This window comes from Oreochromis aureus, linkage group 12 (assembly GCF_013358895.1).
Source record: "Oreochromis aureus strain Israel breed Guangdong linkage group 12, ZZ_aureus, whole genome shotgun sequence".
Taxonomy (NCBI): Eukaryota; Metazoa; Chordata; class Actinopteri; order Cichliformes; family Cichlidae; genus Oreochromis; species Oreochromis aureus.
The window spans coordinates 2,113,574-2,133,575 of record NC_052953.1 but is presented as its reverse complement, the minus strand read 5'-3'; the positions used below and the strand labels follow the sequence as shown (position 1 = coordinate 2,133,575).

Below are 20,002 nucleotides of genomic sequence, written 5' to 3'. Positions count from 1 at the left end.
CCAACAATCTTGTGACCCCCTATGAGCAAGCACTTTGGCAACAGTGGGAAGGAAAAACTCCCTTTTAACAGGAAGAAACCTCCGCCAGAACCACGCTCAGGTACAGGCAGCCATCTGCTGCGACCGCTTGGCGTGAGCTAACAGAGGCTTTGAAGAGAGAGACCTAATATTTAATAATCCACATTTCACTGTTTTATTCTTCGGTTCAGATGTGGATTCTGTATTGTTCTTGCTTTGTTACTATTGATGTTTAAGTTGTTTATTGCTAGATTTGGTTTGTTGCTGTCTGTTTGGGAGCTGACATAGTCTCTATGGATAAGGGTCTTTGGCAGGGTAGCATCAGGAGAGAAGCTCCAGAGAGGCATGTTCCCTGTTAAAGCTAAAATATAACAAAAGAAATTATGCTAAACAAACAAAACCTTTCAATTCCCCAACCCTATCTGTCTCCTCAACGGGTTGTATGTTTTCAATGTTTAAAATAAATCAAACAAATAACTTAAGCTGTGTGACGGCACCTTGCGTTTCGCCAGGCTGTGAGCTGCCCTAAATCTACTTGCTACACCCCCTTTCACCTAGTTTAATTTTTTTCAATCCTAATTTAAACTATTCCTGACTTCCCTCCGTGCACACTATAAAGTGTAAAAGATACAATTAGCTTTCTCCTGGTAAAAGGTCCTAAATTATTTTCTCGACCTTTGGAAACATCCTCTATCGAGTTAACCCATTTCATTTTTCAAACTTAGGCCTGATTTCTTCGCCCCCTTTAACGGGTAGCGCATATCCGGTCTGAACACTGTGTTTGGGCAATTTACGAATTGTTGCAGGATTTCTATGTTATGTAAAGTTCCTCTCATCCCCTTTATGCTTCCATTATAACCTATGTCTAACAAGCTTTTGATCTTCTTTGTTATATAAACAACTAGGTGTATTTGTGCTCTGTTCTTCTCCTTTCTCTGGTTGGTTCCGTTCGATCTCAGGCTTCCAGGATTCTCGCCCCCCTATGGTCGCTGTGGTCCTGAAATCTTCTCCTATAAAGGATAGAAAACAAACAGCCTCTCTCTGCTACACCTCACTAATCTACTGTGTTCATCTAAGGTTCCTTTAATCATTCAAAGTTGTTTCACCATATCATGTTCTGGGCTCTGTCCTTCATATTAACTTTACTTAATCTCCATGCCCTTCATGTGTGTGAGCAACACTGTTAGCCTTGTTAAACACACCCAGGGTAAGATATAAACCATCACCATCTGAGCATAAAAACAGATCAAAAAGAACATGAAAATAACAATTTCTGCCTCAATTTTACCATATCTAAATTATCAAAAACCCCAAACGTCATAAAACGATCCTAAAACCCATTTCTAATTAAACCTTAAATCCTATAACTCCCCCCTTTTGTGACACATCTTATGTGTTACAAACTCAAAATCCTTCACTCGAGCTTAGGAGATTAAAAGAAAAAGGTTAGTCATATCATATTAGGTATACATGCTCCGGCCCTTCAAACCTGTGTTTAAGGAATGAAATCAAATTAATCATTATGTCAAATCTTTTCTTGGCTCCATCCACAGCCTGCATCCTTGGAACTTCCTAGAAACAAAAACCTGTATGTTAACCAGAACTTCACATTTCATACTCAGTTTTTCCCCACTTATGATCCAATCTGTGTTATAAGAAAGAAAACTTAAACAGAAAAGTTATCAGTCATGTGTCTAACCTTAGTCCAGTCTTTATCTCAGTGTCCAGTCGGTCCAACCTATGGTCTGCTTCATCCGTCCAGTCACCATCCATTTACACACATTCACTCACATGCATTAACATCAGGTATTGCTGACAGTGGAGACTATCTCGCAAATATTCAGTCTTCACTCTCAGCAACATCAACTCATTTATTTGTTTTACTTTGTTTTTAAGAAAATAGTTCTTTCTGCTTTTAGACTGGATTGGCTCGCGGCAATCCTTTTAGACAGAGACTTAGCCTTCTCCTCTGCCCTTTTAGTCTGGAGAAGGTCACCGAGAATTTTCAGCGCTGTTATCCACTCTTTTGCAGGCCTGCTTAGAACAAAAATGAGAAAAAGAGAGCTGATTATTAGCTCATCAAAACACAAAACAAAATCACCTGACAGGTGTTTCTAAGTGCACTGTTACAAAAATGATGGACCCCCTTAGACATGTGCATGTTTGATAAAACTCCCTCTATTAAAATAAGAAAACAACACAAATCAAGACGATAAACAGACTCCTATGCTAAACCTGCAACCTGCTATCTGATCTTCATGAGCTCTTTTGTATTCTAAGGCTAATGCATTTTCTGTTTGTGTGTATGATTGTGTATATGTTTCTTTTCGTGGTTTTTTCAGACTCCCTCACAAGGTTCCACTTAAACAGTCAGTTTTTCTCTTTCCCAAATTTGATCTCCCTCGTTAAATAACAACATTCCTTGTCCTCAGCCAGAAGTTAGAGCTTGATTTTCAGGTTCAGGGAACAATTCACCCTGTAAGACAGTGAGTGTCTCCCCTCTTTGGCTCATCACTCGTCATTGTTAATGACATTTCCCCCTCTGCCCCAGCGGCTTTACCCTTGAAGTCCCGTCTCCTCCAGTGAGTCCAAGCTCACTTAGGGACCTAGGTTCAAGCAATCGTGACTGCGCCTTGCCTTAGGTTGTCCCAGGGTTTCGAGGTGGGATCTTACCCGTCATGGGCTGTCCAGCCTTCCATGCTTCGCCTGATACGGGGGGCCAACTGGGCACGGGTGCTATGAGGGGAGGGGACACACTGACTCTGGAAATCAAAGGAGTGTAAGCTGCTTTCTTCATTTCATCAGTATATTATGCTATCTCACTTCTTGATTATTCCCAACATTTCACCTGTAACAATTTGTGTACGTGTGTTTTCTATTCATTAATGTAATTGTTAGTTCATGTATTTATTTTTTCAGTCTTTCTTTTTTTTAAAACATGTAATTAATATATTTTATTACTTTTTCTTAAGACATTCAGTCTCTAATTGCTCTGTTTTCATGCTGCAACGTCTCTCCCCAGCTATAATCAGACTTCCTGTTTGACGCACACAGTTCTCTCTCAGGCCTCCTCTATTCACGCACTCTCCTATGAGTTATTATTACTTATTTATTATTTTGTACAAATCACACAGAATCATTCAAATCAAGTACTCACAACATTCACACACTTAGAAGCACTCAAAATACGCTTTCCTAAGAGTATTTTATCAAACATGCTTGCTTAGAATCAGAAAGAGCAAGTAGACAACACTCAGTGCGTCTGTCCTCTTAAAAAGAAGAGAAATAAACACATATGGGACAATTCTCCCCATCTTAGACAAAATGTGACCTTTAATGTCCGTTTCCAAGTCATGTTCTTCTCTACACACGACTCTTGGCCTCCAGGGCATAAAACTTTGAGCATAATCTTTTACTTTACCAGGACTAGTACTTTACCAGAACCCTCATACGTGCAATAAGACTGCTATATGTGCAATTCTTTCTTTGACAAGGTTGTATTTTGTATTTTCTTACTCAGCTGTATATAGTATTGGTATTCTATTTTATTCTATTCTACTTTATTTTATTGCATTCCAGTGTTTTCTAATTTCTGCTGCATAACTTTGCACTTTTGCTTTAACAAAACAAATTTCCCAGCTGTGGGACTAATAAAGGTCATCTTTATCTTTAACTAGCCCTAACCTAAATCCTGTCTCATCCACTGCTGAAATTCTAGTTCAATGAACACGTGTGTTGCAGTTTTAAAATTAAAAGAGGAAGTAACTCACACCCAAGTACTGTGTGTGTGTGTTAATATCTGTGTCCCTTTAAATGAAAAAAGGTGAACACATGTGGTGAGTTTTCCTCAATTTACACAAAATATGACATTAAATATCCTTTTCTAATTCCTGTTCTTCTTTAAACACCATGAATGACCTCCAGGTCATAACCTTTGGACTTATAACTCTGATATAAGTCCACACAGCGCACTAAGCACAGAGAAAATTCAACCTCAGTGCTTCAGAATTCTCCTCAAAATTCAGAAACTGTTTCTGTCATTTATCTCCCCAAGAACTTCATCATATGGACCTCGCTGGGTCCAGTAATCTTCAACACACGTGTCTCACTGCAGCCAGTGAAGATTTAAAAACAGTTTATTGTCTCAGTTTACCCAGTATTAACTTATCAGGTGGACTGCAGCCGATCCATACATCTCAACACAATCGTGTGTTCACCTTTACACAACTTATTCTTTACTTGTATCACAACACATCTAGTAATATCATCAGAATTACTTCAACATGGTAAACATTGATTTTCCTTTAAAATCAACTTACCCTTAAAACTCAAGATCACAGCTGACTCGATTCTCTGAAATCCTGAGTCAGTTAAAACACCTTGCTCAACTCACGGTGTTCTTTTCTCGGACCCCTCGTCCGAGCTCACTCTTTACCCCAGCATCTCAACCGAATGTTACCAGATCTTCATAGACCCAAAAGTAAGCATATTATTATTTCCCTTAGTCAAAAGTGAAGCCGTTCTTCACCCAGTAATTCTTAATGCAACAGCCTTTGTGTTTTGAAACTAAAAAGAGGAAGGAACAGCGCCCAATTTAAACTGCGCATGCTGTCACTGAACAACACACACACACACAGACACAGACCCAGGGCAATTCTTCCTGGATCATTTATCAACGTTCGAACAAACACAGTCCGCATTGATTATTTTCTGGACCTCAGCAGATCCACCAAAATTCATATAAATATATCAGCCATTAACCGATTTATTTCTTTTCCTCAGACCACGCCGGATCTGTTACTTCAGCACAATAAACACTGATTTTCCTTCAAAATCAGTTTACCAAGAGCCACAAAACCATTTCTGACTCGATTTTCTGAACTTCTGTGTCACTTAAACATCCTGACAGCACCAGGTGTTTTCTGTCGGACTTCCTCGTCCGAACTTAATCCTTTTACTTACAAATGAGCGTCTCCCAAAATGATCCTCTTGATCATTAGCTATTCACACTTATTAAACCATAAGCAGACCAATAACTCTTATATTCTTCTATTCTTAAACATGCATTGGTCTCTTTTTCTCTTTTACCATGAAATACCATATAACCTTTTAACTCAGTACTGTCTGTTTCTCAAAGTTTCATTATCCTTGCTTCAAAGCTTCTCATTACTTCCAAGTTACTCATTCATTACTTCAACGTTTTACTTTATTCTCGAGAATTCAGTTTTACCCCTACTGCGCCAATTTAGTAGTTAAGATCATCTACTCAGCGAACAGATAATTTAGAATTCAGTCAATTTGCACAAATTTGCTTATTGAACAGGTTTGTGCGTACCTTTTAATCTTTTTAGACCGGTCCTCTGTTCACCTCATATCAGATCCAACCTTCGGCCACATTAGTTCTCTCTGATTTAATCTAGAAACTTCACGGTCTGCCGTGCACAGAATCTCTTTTCCTTTTCTTTAACAAGAGATACTCAAAAATTCTGCAAATTCTCTCCACTCAGGAGGAGGCTCACAGCTTTATTCTTACTCTGTTTCTGGTTGGATTAAAACAACTCTTATATTAGAATCACCCTGTCCAGTGATACTGTATTTCAAAATCACCAAAGGCACGCTCACAAAACAGGAAAATGCTTCAGCAGCCTTAATGGGATCCCCGTGGGCCTCTCACTGTCTATTTCCAAGCACCTATAATGAAACAACGGCACAATGAGCATGCCTTTTTATCTACCCCTCATTTAATCAATGTATCTATTCTTTGTTAAAATTAAAAGGGGAAGTGACCGCACCCAAATTTTAACTGCGCACTTTTCCCCAGCAAAAAGAACGGAAAAAGAGACTTTTACAGCCTCTCTCACACACAGCCTGCAGCCGGCTGGCACTTAAATCATTTCAGACAGTTTCTTACGTCACGGTTTCCAGCTGTATGAGTGGGTCCCTACAACCCGGATATACACACCGCTGCTCGTCTTTAAGAGACGTCAACAGGTCTGCAAATTCTCCAGGAATATCAACAAAAACACAGCTTTTCTCGGCCCACGGCGGGTCCACAAATTTTTCACTGACCACAGCGGGTCCACAAATGCATAGGTAATACTTTTTAATCGTCTCTCATAGCTCACAGTATTTATTCTCAGAGTTACTTCAACACAACAGACCTTAGTTTCACTTTACTGCTCGGCTGGCTTTACTGCAAAACCTCAAGCTTACGGCTGACCTGAGTTTCTCTTAAATCATATATCAACTTCCTCGGACTCTTGCGTCCGGTATTTTACTCTTTTTCTCACAATTAAGTGTCTCCCTAACAATGATCCTCTGCGATCACCAGGGCTATATCTGAGGCCACAAAATCTCAGTGGGGCCCTTCCCCCAGTTTAATACCCAGGAAACGTCTTTCCCAGGGGTGGAGTTCTTCAGCTCCGTGACTTTTAAACACTTATAATCTCTTTATTCCTTAATCACAGCTCAATCTCTAGTTACTTTCAGCTCAGTACTACTTTTTCCGAGCGACCGTGAACACAACACAAATTACTTTTAGCTCAGTACTGCTTTTTCCGAGCGACCGTGAACACAACACACTCTTAAGTTTCACTTTCGTTGCAACAAAGGTTTTCGTTTCAAACAAAACTCAAAACAGAGATCAACGGATGACCACTTGACTACATATTCTAGAATTATAATCCACTACAGCACAATTTCAGTTTAAGAGGTTTGTGCCTTACCTTTTTGCGGGCCCAATAGTCAAGCGATCACCGTGACGTCTGCCGTTCGATCACCTGATCTGGCCTCGACCTCCGCCGACAACAAACACCTGTACCTCTTACTGCTGATCTTTAGTTGCCCGCATTCTCCACCAATTGAAGCGAGATCGATCAACTGTAGACCAGACAACAAACGACGGAGGCCCAGAAAAGTGCAATCAAACGATGAGTTTATTGACAACGGAGAACAACCATCAGCATATGGCCTGTTTTGCTCTGACAAAAATACACTGAGTTCTGGTTTTATAGCATAGAGGAGTGAATCTCTGTCCAAAAAATGCACTCAGTTTACTTTTTACTCACTATGAGCATCATTCATTATTCTCCTCCAGTAATTAAGGTTAGGATATGTATTTTTTTTATTCCAATCCATTCTTCTTTTGCAGCATTTAAATAACCTTTATCAGATTTGATGTTTTTTACAGACTTTTCAAAAAAGTTTTGCTTTTCTTTCACAAATGTGGAGATTACATTGAGTTAAAATGTACAAAACAGTGATGTCATGTTTTGTGACGAGGACCCAGGCACAGAGAGACTTGATGAATTTAAGAATCTTATGATTTAATAAAGAAATTTGCAGACTTGCACAGAGATGGTAAAATTATGATGACTGATAATGGAGACAAAGACAACAGACGACGAGGACAGGGAGGAACAGGGGTTTAAATGCACCAAGGAGACAGTCAGAGGGAACTCTGGACAACTGGAGACATTTAAGGGACTGACAGAGACAGGGAAGAAGTCTCATGACGAGTAAAGTTTATCTTGCCTGGCTGGGCAGCTCTCTGGGTGCTCAGCACCCACAAAACTCTGATCCTAGAATCACCCCTGTGCCGGCGGGCACGCCAGTGCAGCCCCCTCTGGCTTCTGCTCCGTGGCTACTGGGTGACCCCCTCGTCTGGGGATCTCCTCAGCCCTTCCCAGGAGGGTGGCACGGATGCCCCTCCGGTGGTACTCCTTGGGCTCTCGCACTCTGGGGCCTCTGGATGTCTGGAGCCTGGATCTCCTCCATGCCTGCTTCATGCCCTAGGGGACGGGGCTATGGCCCTCCACACCCTCTAGCAGACAGTTACATGGGGAAACCTTTTGTATACAAGCGCGTTGATCCACACAGATGTGCACACGGGTGTTCACTGTTCGTAGACATAAACTACACCTTTCTTAGCTGCTACTTCAAAGCACATTGTGCGCTGTCTGTCCTGCGTGCTGCACAACAACTTTCAATATTTAGTATTTACTGCTGTTCACACTCAGCTAGATTAACGTGATGGTGTTGTGTTTAGTATGTTGCTTTGTTTTTGTTTGTTTTTTTTGCTTGTCTTCTCCTTTTTCTCTCAACAGGTGATCCAGGAGATTTTTTTTTTCTCTTTGTCTTTGTAAGTGCCCTTTCTCACTGTCCCTTTTCCCTTCTGTTTTTCTTTTCCTTCCTCTCTTTCTTTCTCCCTTTCCTATCCCCCAGTCATGTCTGTCCCATCTGTAACAACTGAAAATAAAATAAATAATAACAACAAAGTTTGATCAAATGGACCAATACGGCAATGCCATGATGATCCATTTGGCAAAATAAATCCATTTGGTATCCTTGTTGGTCTTCAGACAACAATTCTGACGGCTAAAGAACCAAATGGGACAGGCAAAAAAAAAAAAAAAAAGAATCACCCCTGTGGTCAATTATCAAGATGTCTTTTCTCGCCATCATCTGGACTGTGGTGAGGCTAAGGGCTTTGTACACAGGATTTGACTGACAGATGACAGACCATTTCGTCTCCCCTACAGGCACATTCGTCCTGCCGAATACCACAAGCTCCGCCAGGTTCTTAACGAGATGGAAGAGAGAGACATAATCAGGAAGTCTACTAGCGAGTTTGCCTCACCTCTTGTCCTTGTGTGGAAGAGAAATGGTGACTTGCGAGTGTGCACCGATTTCCGATGGCTCAACAGGCGAATGCTAAAGGACGCTCATCCCCTGCCACATCAAGCTGATTGCTTGGCAGCCCTTGGTGGCAATGTGTTTTTTAGCACAATGGACTTGACTTCTGGCTTCTATAACATGCCGCTACATGAGGAGGATCGCAAATACTCTGCATTCACAACGCCCATTGGTTTGTATGAGTATAACCGCCTCCCTCAGGGTTTGTGCAACAGCCCAGCTAGCTTCATGAGAATGATGACCTGCATTTTTGGCGATCAAAATTTCCTCAGCCTGCTGTGCTACCTTGATGACCTGTTGGTCTTTGCACCATCTGGTGCAAAGACCACCAGGACCACCAACCTTGGAAAGGTTGGAAATGGTTTTCAGCCGACTTTGCCAACACAACGTGAAATTGGCCCCAAAGAAGTGCTGGCTTCTCAGGAGGTCGGTGAAATTCCTTGGGCACATCATTGATGAGTCTGGTGTGTCCATAGATCCTGCTAAGGTCGAGGCTGTCAGCAATATGACCATTGCGGACCTAATGGAGCCTGATGGGATCACCCCGTCATAGTCCCGTGTCAGATCATTTCTGAGGATGGTGAACTATTACCAGCATTTTGTGCCCAATTACTCTGCCTTGGCGAGGCCTCTCTTTGACCTTCTGCCTGGCCAGAAGCAGAGGCGCAAGGGGCGGGCACGTGTGGGCCATGCTATGCAATCTCGGAAGTTGACATCTACCGACTGGACATGTGATCATCAACAGTCATTTGAGGATCTGAAGGCTGCTTGGGTCTCCTCAATGGTTTTGGCCCAACCTGACTTTGCTCGCCCTTTTGTCTTGTCCACCGACGCCTCCTTGGATGCCCGCTTACACACATTATGACTAAACCTCGTCTGGATGCCTGTGAGCAGCAGTGTGTGGCGAAGCTGGCGTCTTACGAGTTTGATATCAAATATGTCTCTGGTTCTAAGAACATTGTCGCATCTACACTAAGCCGTCGACCGTTTGTGAAGTTGGCTGCTGGAGAGAGGTTGCTTTGCTGCCCTTATAGCGACCTAGTTGGAGAAGCTCTTCCCATCTCTTTTGGCTCAGTACAGGAGGCATTTCAACAGTCGAACCACAGTCGACATCTCTTAGACAGCCAGGTCGAGGAGGAGCCTAATGTGTCAGTGCATACCAAGAACCAGTCCTTGACTAAAGAAGAGGTCAACGCGTGCTGTTGACGTCCTCCAACAGCTTCCACAGCTACTTCTCCCTGCAACAGATGCTCAACCTGTGTTCTCTGAGGGTGAGCTTCGTGAGGGGCAGATGAGTGATCCTGTTGCCTCTCGAGGGAGTTATTCTGCAGGAGGGAGAAATCCAGGGAGTGTGCCATGGTCATTAGATACCTTAAACACTGGGACAAACTGACGATGTGTAATGGTGGCCTTTACAGAGTATCTAGGGATCAGGTCTCCAAGAAGAAGAGATATCAATTTGTTGTCCCTGATGCCCTTAAATTCGAGGTCCTCCAGGGCACACATGACAATGCTGGTCACCAGGGGCAGTTTAGGAGTTTATGTCTGGCCCGCCAGAGATTCTTTTGGCCGCACATTGACAGAGATGTGAAGGATTATGTGCGACAATGCCAGCAGTGTGTCGTTGGTAAGGCAGCTGATCCTGAGGGGAGGGCACCCCTGGAGAGTATCAAGACATCTGCACCTTTGGAAATTGTGTGCATTGACTTTTGGACTGCGGAGGATTCTACCAAGAAGCCTGTTGATGTGTTGGTGGTGACAGACCATTTTACTAGGATGGCCCAGGCCTTCCCTTGTCGAGATCAGTCTGCTAAACAGGTTGCGAAGCAACTCTGGGACAAGTATTTCTGCATTTATGGATTCCCAGAGAGGGTCCATTCTGACCAGGGGGCATCATTCGAAAGTCAACTTGTTGCTGAATTGCTCAGGGTTGCTGGTGTGAAGAAGTCTCGGACGACACCATACCATCCAATGGGCAACGGTAGTGTGGAATATTTCAACACGACACTGGGCAACATGATTCGTGCCCTTCTTCCTGATGCAAAACACGACTGGCCCCGACGCCTCCAGACCCTGACATTCATGTATAACTGTACTGTGCATGAGACAATAGGTTTCGCTCCTTTCTATCTCATGTTTGGTAGGGCCCCCCGTCTTCCAGCTGATGTGCTGTTCAAAAACACACTAAAAGATCCTGAAATCAGTTTTTATGATAGCTACGTGGTGTCCCTGACAAAGGATCTTCAAGAGGCAATGGCTATTGCTCAAGGACATGTTGACAAAGAACAGAGACATCAGGCTGAGCTCTATAACCGACGTGTGAAGGGGAACTTGATCGCTATGGGCGATAGAGTCCTGGTTTCCAACAGACGTGAGAGGGGGAAGTGAAAAACAGCAGACAGGTGGTAGTCCACCATATACACTGTCGTTGGTGTGAACCCCGCTACTCACACATATGTGATCAAGAACCCTATGACTGGACAGGAGAGGATTGTGCACCATAACCTGTTGATGCTTGTTAACTTCTTACCTGTGGACGTGGACAGTCGCCCAGATCACACTTTTCAGTCTTCTTCTGAGGCTGAATCTGATGATGTCATGGATGCGACAGGATTGCTGTCTTTCTCAGAAAGTGGGGATTCTGTGGACAGAACTCGGCAATGGGTTGACAATTTGTCAGCTGCATGTTCGGACAGCTGTGAGGGCGCTGAGCCCTCTAGTCGTGTTTTGAGCATGGCTGATGAACCTGGGCGTGTGAGTGATTTGCACCATCAATCCGGTTCAGTGACCTCTGAACGAGCCTGCTTACCGGCACCTTCGACATCACTCAGAGAGTAAACAGACAACTCACGCCTTCCAACCAATTTGGTCCTGGTGATGTACAATCAGTCAGATCTCATTTTGGAAGCATTATCAAATCCGTCAAACGGTTGCTCCATATAATGTCCACTCAAGAGGTCATTAATGATGCAAGTCAGATCATTGGCAAAGTCTCTAAATCTATACGTCAGGCTTTTCAGTAAGGTTTTTCTTCTACATTGTGGTTTTCAGTTTGGTGTATTCGTTGTTCCGTTCTGGTTTGCCATGGCACCCCCATGTTTGAACTTCGGTCCCGATGCGGGACGTTTCTTTTTCTGTGGGGCATGGTTTGTGTGGAGTGTAGACGGCATTCTGCATCCAGGAGTTGGTAATGAGTTGGCGCCGCTCACTCTGCTTCATCCTTTTGCGGATACTTCTTGAGTTGGTGTGTCTATATAACCATGTCGGGTCTGTTTTCTTTTGGGTCTTTCTTTTGTTTTGTTGATTTTGGTGGATTCTGTGGGTTGTGCATCTATAATTTTTAGCTAAATTCTGTGGGGGTGGATGTAACAGAGTTAGAAAACAGCTTAATGAATTTCCTCAGAATTGATGTGTTTTGTGAATAGTTGGAGCCACCTGGCGGACAAATACCGCAACTGCAACTGTTAAGGTTCCAAACTGCTGCACAGCGCATGCCTCAGCAAAGGAAAATACTCCCAAGCTGGTGGTAGGTGCTTGTGAGCGATGCTGTTGTCAATTTTAACTGAATGTGGCGGTTGCTTTTCACACTGTTGATGACGACTGTGTGCTGTTTTCTTTGTACCATTTGCCAGAATAAAGAGGGAGCCCAGAGTAAGGGCAAGTGCAGCGTTGGAGTGCCGTCCTTTCTACATGGGCATTTGACACCACATGCACCATAGACTCACAGAACAGCAACAGCTACACAAGTAAACAAACAATAAATATAAGAAGAGTAAGAAAATAAATCTACACTTTAGGACGAAGGGTAAACGGATCAAAAACATTTTAAAATTTATAATTTACAGTTTGATGATTTAAAGTCTCACACACAACCTGTTGACAGGGGAGGAGGGTCGGCTGCTTCCAAATAGAGCACATTTCATTCATAATGTTGTAAATCCAAGCCCTTTATGTATTCATGATTTGAATCCTGGGTTGTGTGAAATCCCAGAAATAAACCCTAGACAAAGCGAATCTGTGAACTAAGGTGTAGGTCTATTAGGTTATGTTGTGGTGATCCTCGGGTTGGGGAATGGGTGTTCTGGAGTGCAAAATTAAAGCAAATGGAAGATGGACAAGAAAAGTTCAAAGCCATCAGGTGCTCAGTTTAGAAAAAAAGAAAAGAAGAGAAGGAGAAATGAGCAAATGACACCGGTAAGCAGACGTGTCATTGGATAATGGCAGGTCATCTATCCCGAAACAACCAGAATCAGAATACTTTATTAATTAAAGGAAATTATCTGGGTTACAGTTGGTCCAAGAAAAAATGGTAAAAATATTAACAGTAACAGACTAAACTCCAAACAATACATTATGTTACAGATTTTACACATTTAAGAAATAGCACTAATATATACAGATCACTCAATTATAAATATCAAGGATTAACAGAGGTAATTATAAATAAATATCAAGAAAACTGACAAGAATATTACAGAGTAGAAAAGAGTGTGTGCAAAAAGGGTGTAACTATTGCAGTGTTTACAGTGTGTTAGGTGGAGGAGTTGTACAGGGAGATGGCCACAGGCAGGAATGATTTCTTCTGTCAGTCAGTGGTGCTTTTTGGTCAACTCAGTCACTCACTGAACGTGCTCCTGTGACTAGCCAGCATGTCATGTCATCGAGTGGGTGGGAGGTATTATCCATGATTGTCCTTATCTTGGACAACATTCACCTCTCAGACACCACCCTAATGGAGTCCAGCTCCATCCCCACAACATTACTGGCCTTGTGAATCAGTTTATTTAGTCTGTTGGCGTCTGTGACCCTCAACCTGCTGCCCAAGCATGTAACAGCGTAGGGGGGCGCCAGAGGGGGTGTTCGCCCGGGGCACCAAACAGGCTAGGACTGCCACTGCATGTATGCTTTCGCTATTTATTGTGGTTTAACCTGTCAAGGACAAAAAAGTAAAGAAAATTCTGCATCAAGCCTTTTTATCATAGATTTCCTTTTGTTAAGTTTGGATCGACAGCTCAGTGGAGCAAGAACATCCTGGGCTCAAATCCACAATCAGGATAGTTTGCAGTGGGTTCTGTCTGGTTTTCTCCCACCAGAACACCCATGTAGTTACTGGGGTTAGGTTAATTGGTGATTCTAAATTACCTGTAAGTGTGAAAGTGAGCGCAAATGGTGTCTGTGTTAGACTATTTTGAAGATGATTTACCCAAACTTGGCAGCAACACTCAGCAGCACTCCAATAAATCTGACCTTTGACCTGCTGTTTGACTGGAAGCTACACCTCTGAAAGAGTTGGAGTTACTGTCTGTAATGTTTTATGGACAACATAAAAAATTATGAATAAACTTCACACAAGGTAATCAAATGGGATACTTTTAATTTCAGTGCCTGATTAGTTTTTCTTTGAACTGACCGTCAAATAGACATTAGACGAGTCCCCTTGTATTCAATGTAAATGTTTGGTCACAATGACTGCAGAGATTCTGGAGATCATATGTATGAACTGCAGTTTTGCATTTTTTAGTATATAAAAGTATATAAATCTCAACACTGAAGAGTGAGTTAATTGAAATAAGATTACATTTGAAGCACACAGAGTTTATTATCAATTTAATCCACTACTGTACTGAGGTAAAATGCCATGGTACCTGTTTTGTCCTATTGTGCACTTGTTTCACACTTAATTTATCTGACAGTTGTAGCTACTGGTTACCAATGTTCCCTCTAAGCTGCACACGTGCGCTATTGCGCACTGCTGGCACGGTCTCTGCGCACAGAAAATCTACGTTGCGCACACAAAAAAAATCTAACCTGAATTGAAATTAAAATTAATATGTTAACAATTCTGTTTTGCAGTGTTAGTCAGTGAGTGACTGGCTGCTCCCGTATGGGATTAAACGATGCCACCTTATCCTATAGTCCAGCCAATGATGCGATTCACATTCGTATATACACAGCTAATCAACGTCGTTGACAGGCTATGACAGCGTCCTTATGTGCCGACACCGGTGTTTTAGCTAGCAAAGCGGCGTGGCTGATGTGCGGTGAAGCCACGTTAATGACAACGTGTACAACCATTGGAGATGTGAGCAGGACAGACGGAACAACTGACGGAAAAAGTGTGGACTTTATACCAGTTTTTAAATTGTGTTGATCGGCCACGTAAAACCAGAGTTATGATAAAAATATCTGCAATGTTTGGTTTTCTTCCTGAATACTATCGTTGTTTATATTTACTGCGGGAAGAAACGGTAAAAACGGCGTTTTAGAAGGAAAACGCCGGAAAGCACTCTCCACCTGTGAGCAAACCCCCCCCTCCTCCCCGCCGCCAGCCTTTCCTATTGGTGGAAAAATGTACTATGTGGACCAATCAAAAAGTGATATGGCAACGTGGCATTTAGTTGTTTAGGGAGGGGGAAGTTTTAGGAGTGACGGCGGTGTTTGAGATGTGAGAGATTTGAGACGTTTAGCGCAAATCTTGTGTAGTTAGTGTGTAGTTAGTGTGTAGTTAGTGTGTAGTGTAGTCAATAGTTTTGTTGTGTGTGTCAGAACAATGAGGCGGCTGCTGAATGTTACAGGTGTTACAGCAGTGATACATCTCCTGTTGTCAGGCCTGCAGGTATCAGGCTGTTGTTCTCCTTTATCTCAACAAGAACAAATTCAGTTGTTGAATTTCGTACAGATCCTACATGATTTAATTACGCTCAAGATAGAAACATGACATTTTTGTGTTCAAATTACAAGGTAGACTTTTTTAATGTAACAACCACCCAATTTACTTTTTTCAGTATACCAAAAAAAATAGAGGCGGCTGCTCGACTTGACTGAGATGGATGCCTTCCTCAATCCACGATCCAAAGCGCGCGAGACTGAAATCCGGTGCGGTGTCGCGAGATTTAACATTCCTATATTATTGACTTACTTCACTCGAACATGATATGAACAATTTAATCTACCCTCTCTGCATATTCTGTAGTTTCTACACTATATAGTTACACTTAACTTTAAAGCATGAGGCACTTGTGTTAAATACACACAAGATACTTACAGAAATCGAAGAGATGGCCAATCCCTTTTTTTCAGTGTACCCTTTTTGATTTTCTTCCTCTCTCTCCTGCATTTCTCTCTCATGCTGCTTCTTCATTGCCTCCTTCTCCTCCTTATGTTCTTCCATCAGGCCTGCAAAGTTCATACTGTATTTCTTTCTGAATTCATTGTTTTCTTCAGCTTGCTTTCTTGCATCATCTTCATATCTTTTCTTCATGTCAAGGATGTTCTGCTCGTAATTTACCTTCAACTCTTTTCTTTCCTTGTCTTCTTCCTCTTTTCTGCTTTGATCTTCTTTTTTAATTTCATTTTCATACTTTTCTTTCTCCTTCTCATAATCCATTTGGAACTTTTTGAGTTTTGCTTCATCTTGCTTTTGTTTGAGTGCTTTTGATTTTTTTACATTTTACCCCAAATTCTTTTTGTTCCTTTTTCTTCTCCTGCTGCTCCTCTCTCATCTTGTTCTTACTCTGCTGTAGCTCGATTCTTTTTTCCTCATCTGATGTAGAATTAATTCTTTCTTGCAAACCATTTAGCTCTTTTTCCCACTCCTGCTGCTGTAGTTCTTCCTGTTTCTTCTTCTTTGCATCTTCTGCTTCCCTCTTTTCTTGTTCTTTCATCTTCCTCTCACGCTCGTTGTCAAGTTTTTCTCTCATTTGTTCATCTGTTTTACACTTTGTTCTCTCCCTGGCTCTTTATCTTTCCTCTGTTCTTTCATCTTTCTTTCCATCTCTATTAATTCTTCCGCATGTTGTCTTGTAAGTTCTGCAGATTCTCTTTGCATCTCTTCTTCCTTGGTGTTCAGGATCCTCTCCACTTCTTTCTGTATTGCTGCCTCAGCCTCTCAGAGCATTTGGTTTGTGTAGCACTCACCACCATTTTTCTCCACCATTTCCTGAATCTTTGCTATCAGTTCACTGACCTGTTTGTGGTTTTGTGCATCGTAGTTATTAAACACATGATTTCTTCCTCCACAGTCAGACACCACCTTCTCAAAGAATCCTCTTGTCCCATTTTAATGAATTCCTCCGCAGACTTTGAATCGTGCTCTAGTGTATCTCCTTTTGTGAAAAGCACAATGGTGAAGTTTTGAGAATTTATCCCAAAGAATTTCTTGATTAGTTTCAGTGTTTCCTTCTCCTCTGCTGTGAATCTGCCAATCTGCATCACCAACAGGAAGACATGTGGTCCTGGAGCCAGAAGACAATCCTGAGAGGCTCTGGGCTCTGCTTATCATTATCTGCAAAGGAAGAAGCATGGAGTTAATTTAATTGCTGAAAGCTGCTAAAGTGGAGCTGCAAGACCACTAAAGAAAATAGTTTCAGACACAGAGCTTTGTATCTTTAAAAACACTAACTCCTGGACATGTTCCTTGACTTCATTTCCTTAAGTTCTGCCTTTAGTTTCTTTATATTTTTTGTGTGAGCGCATGCATATATTTTTGTTGTATAGCCATGTGGGTTATTATTCTTTCTTTCTACAGTGTCCAACAGCTGTGGGATCTGCTGTTTGTCCTCGATGTTGGAAACAACGGATCTTCCTCCAGATTTCTCACAGAGCTCTTGGATGTCCTTTTCTTCATTTAAAAAGTTACCAACAGCTGGATCTGTAGGATCTGAGTCCACAGTGAACAGAATCATGGTGAAGTCATTGACTCAAGAGCTGAATGTGTTCTGGATGGTCTCTAACTCTCCCTTGTCTTCATCAGTGAGGGGAGCCACAGGTAGGACCAGGATGAAGGCATGGACACCCTCAGGATCACAGAGGGAGATACACCTGAGTGATTCCTCCATCACTGCCTCCTGAGGTTTTCCATACAAGGCAGGCAGCTCCACCAGGGAAACCCAACGTCCACACACCTCTCCCTGATGTTGAACACACTCTGATGAGTTGGAGACTGAATGAAGCTCAGTCTGACCTAAAATGGCCTTGGCTGCTGACGTCTTCCCTGCTCCTCTCCTCCCACACAGAACCAGGTTTAAAGTCCGCTTGATGTTCTCAGGCTGTGGTCCTTTGGTCTCTTCGGTGTAGGTGAGGAGGTTTCGTTAGTTTTGATGTACTTAACCTGCTTCATTAGTGATCTTTGGCTATTTTCACTCATTCTGTACTGTCTTCCTTTACAATCCTCTAGCAGCTGCTTTACAGACTGACTTTCAGTGGACTCATTAGTCATGATGACCATTGAGTGCTTTAAGCATCTTCACCAAACAATCTCAGGATGAAGTTTGGTCTTTCTCTCTTCTTTTCGGTGAATGTCGAGGGTTTAACTAACAGCAGAAGAACATTTAGTCCAGGTGTACATAAACTCACACATCTGCTAATTTCTTTTTTTTACAGTTTCCTCAGACAAGTTGAAGATGTTTGGAGTTTTAACTACTGTTAAACCATATGCTCTCCACTCTCCACAGGTCATCTGTCCACTGAAGAATGCTTTTGGAAATGCTTCCCTTTGTGACTTATGATGAAGTTTCCAAGCTTAGTCTTTTTGTCCTCACTTTTTCCTGACAGCAGAATTCTGAATGCAGAATCTGAAACTCAGCAATGAGAGAAAGTAAAAAAATAATTATGTAGATTAAAAAACAACCTGTTGTGTGATCAAATGCATTTAGTAAGACTACTCATGAAGTGGTGATTGTCAGAGCTTTGCACAAATATGAAGAAGCCATTGGTCTTTTTTTAAAGATAGCCAAAGCAAGACCTCACTCACAGTTTAAATAATGTTGTATGTAGTGGAGGTAATAGTTGAAATAACATATACATAGACAAGAAAGAATATGTAAGATCATGGTCATAGCCACTCTGATACAAAAGCTTCAGTTTAAATATTCTGGGTGTCACCATTTTGGTTAAAATGACAATCAGAACCCGCTCAGTACAATTGGTTGATTCAGTATACTATAAGTATTCGGTAATCTGACTAGTTTTATGACAGTCAAGGGATATCACCCATTATACTAACTTACCAGCCGTGTTAAAGGTTTCAGAATGTTCAAATGTTTCACGTCTAACATGCTGTCCTTTGCTGTTCTTCACAGTTTGGTCCAAGTGATCCAACAGCTCTAAAGGTTCAGTGGTCTTCTCCCAAAAAAAGTACCTTCTGCATTTTGTGATGATATCTTCTAAGGGTGGATTCCCAAGATTGCTTTCTGTGACATCTAAACCTGATGGTGGTATCAAAACTAATGATACCACCATTAGCATCTTTTTAGTTCTTGCCAGTCACAGTGTGTATTTAGTTACAGATTCTTAGTACCATAATATGAAGCTTTGCGTTAGTTTAATAGGTAGTTTATATTCAGAGGTCAAGTGTTTTCCCGCTCGCCCTTAGTTCACGTGTAGTGTTTTGTTTCATTCACCTCTTTCATTGTGTGCCACTTTTGAGTGCCAAATAAATTGTTCGTTTGCACCATACCTCCGAGCCTCCGTGTGGTGTCTGCATTTGGGTCCACTTACCTGTGTTTGGCTGCCCGGCCGTGATAGAGTGTTGGTGAGAGCTATTTCCTTTCCTTTTAACAGTCCAATGACTCTCGTGCAGCATTCTGGCACTTCGATAGTGTGTTTCAATATCGTGGTTCAATTCAACCACAGTATTGAAAACACTCTGGCAATCTTCATATGTTTGTATGCACTAAAGCTGGTGCACCAAAATATCATACAGGGGGTTCTTTAAATACAAGCGGGGAGCAAGTAAATCAGAAACCCAGCGCACACAGACTAAACAGGTCTAACCAGAAAAAGTTTATTCCCAGAGGAGGAATGCAGGAATAAGCAAACAATGCTAAAAAATAAAATAATTAAAAATAAACCCTGTACAATAAAATGTTCATTTTACACCAAAATCTGTGCAATCCTGTGGTGATTTTTGGATGACATGTGTATCTATATAACTATATATCTATTTGCACTGAACATATATACTGTACTGTATATGCTGTAACTCTTCAGCACAAGACATTTTGCCCTCACCAGGTTTTATTAAGGTTTTACAGTAACAGGGTAGTTAATGCCAGGAAGATTTTTCCTGAATAACTTACTCTCCAGCTCCGGTAACACATGACAATCAAATCACCTTAAGTAATCATGTATACACACACACACACACTATAAACCTACACTGGAATGTTTTTATATATGAGGATCATCATGTTAAGCATGTAGCCTATGTAGTTAGATCAAGTATTATTCACATGTATAAGATTATACCACTTGCTGACTGCTTGTTGTAAGACTTAATAATTTGGTAATG

The 20,002-nt window shown here is 41.8% G+C and overlaps 1 protein-coding gene across 1 annotated transcript; it reads right to left on the bottom strand.

The window, feature by feature from the left end:
• Positions 1-17,243: 17,243 nt before the first annotated feature.
• LOC120443073 (GTPase IMAP family member 8-like) lies at positions 17,244-17,801 on the bottom strand (the record flags this gene model as incomplete). The annotated part of the gene is made up of 1 exon (XM_039620811.1): positions 17,244-17,801. A coding segment is annotated over one exon (390 nt), but the record flags the coding sequence as incomplete, so codon positions are not given.
• Positions 17,802-20,002: the final 2,201 nt, after the last annotated feature.